The sequence below is a fragment of the Sorex fumeus genome, unplaced genomic scaffold (assembly GCF_029834395.1).
Source record: "Sorex fumeus unplaced genomic scaffold, SorFum_2.1 ptg000029l, whole genome shotgun sequence".
NCBI lineage: Eukaryota > Metazoa > Chordata > Mammalia > Eulipotyphla > Soricidae > Sorex > Sorex fumeus.
This window is the reverse complement of record NW_026606086.1, coordinates 14,640,765-14,642,259: the sequence shown is the minus strand read 5'-3', so window position 1 is coordinate 14,642,259 and position 1,495 is coordinate 14,640,765. Positions and strand designations below refer to the sequence as shown.

The 1,495-nt window shown below is 38.5% G+C and overlaps 1 protein-coding gene across 1 annotated transcript; it reads left to right on the top strand.

Annotated features, from left to right (window-relative positions):
* The first annotated feature begins 314 nt into the window (after positions 1 to 314).
* LOC130024732 (olfactory receptor 6C74) lies at positions 315 to 1,253 on the top strand. The gene has a single exon (XM_056115449.1). It carries the CDS (start codon positions 315 to 317, stop codon positions 1,251 to 1,253), a length of 939 nt encoding a protein of 312 aa, XP_055971424.1.
* Positions 1,254 to 1,495: the final 242 nt, after the last annotated feature.

Genomic DNA, 1,495 nt, shown 5'->3' with positions numbered 1-1,495 from the left:
GTGAGGGCAGGGCATGCAATACTGAGGACAGTACCCAGGACCTAGTCCAGATAAGAGGTGTGCTCTACATCATGACCCACATCTAAGCCCTGAAATGATCACTTTGTAAATACTAAATTTATGAAAAGACAACGCATAGAGATTTCATTTAGTCAATGAGGTTGATAAAATTATCCAAGTGAATGGTTATAGCCTGTTACTGTAACTAGAGAGCTTAAGAGAAGGTTGGTTTGGTTGAGTAGAACTGTACTCAGGAAGGATTATTTTTGAGTCTCATGCTTTTTATTCTTTTCTTTTTAATAAAAGGTATAACTATGAGAAACTACACAACAGTGACTACATTTATTCTTCTTGGACTGACAAATGACCCACAATTACAGGTGGTAATCTTTTTTCTTCTTTTTTTCACATACATGTTGAGTGTTGCTGGGAACCTGACCATCATCACACTCACCCTACTGGATTCACATCTAAAGACACCGATGTATTTCTTTCTCCGAAATTTCTCATGTTTAGAAATCTCATTCACGACTGTCTGCATCCCCAAATTTCTTGTCAGTATAGCAACAGGTGATAGAACCATTTCTTATAACAGTTGTGCAGCACAGTTGTTTTTCACTATTCTCTTGGGTGCAACTGAGTTTTTTCTTTTGGCTGCCATGTCCTATGACCGCTATGTGGCCATCTGCAAGCCCCTTCATTACATGACCATCATGAATGATAGAGTCTGCAATGTGCTAATTTTTGCTTCATGGTTCTCTGGCTTTATAATAATTTTTCCAGCACTCATTATGGGTCTTCAGCTTGAGTTCTGTGCAGGCAATGAGGTAGATCATTTCTTCTGTGATGTTTCGCCAATATTGCAGCTCTCTTGTACAGACACATCAACAATAGAATTAATGGAACTTATTTCAGCCATTTTGACACTCTTGGTTACACTGGTCCTAGTGATACTCTCCTACACAAAGATCATCAAAACCATCCTGAAGATACCTTCTTCTCAACAGAGGAAGAAAGCCTTTTCTACATGTTCTTCTCACATGGTGGTTGTGTCCATTTCCTATGGCAGCTGCATCTTCATGTATGTGAAGCCCTCTGCCAAGGATAGAGTGTCTTTAAATAAAGGGATAGCTCTGCTCAGTACTTCTGTGGCTCCTATGTTGAACCCCTTTATTTATACACTGAGAAACAAACAAGTGAAAGATGCTTTTAAGAATATGATCAAAAGAATGGATGTTCTGTCAATGAAATGAACTTTTAGTGACAATACTAACTTTATGATTAAAATAAAACAATAAAATAGTGGGAGTGGAGAGACAGTTCTGTGGGTAGAGTACTTACCTTGCATGTATCCTACCTGGATTCAATCCCCAGCATACCATGTAGTCTCTCAAAATCACAAGTCATAATTGGTAAGTACAAAGACAGGAATGACCCCTGAGCATCACTGGGTATCACCCAAGAATTAACAAAAGAAAAACCAAGAAAATAGTGG

Coding starts and splice junctions, on each gene's coding strand:
- LOC130024732 (XM_056115449.1), top strand. CDS start 315: ATGAGAAACTACACAACAGTGACTACATTTATTCTTCTTGGACTGACA.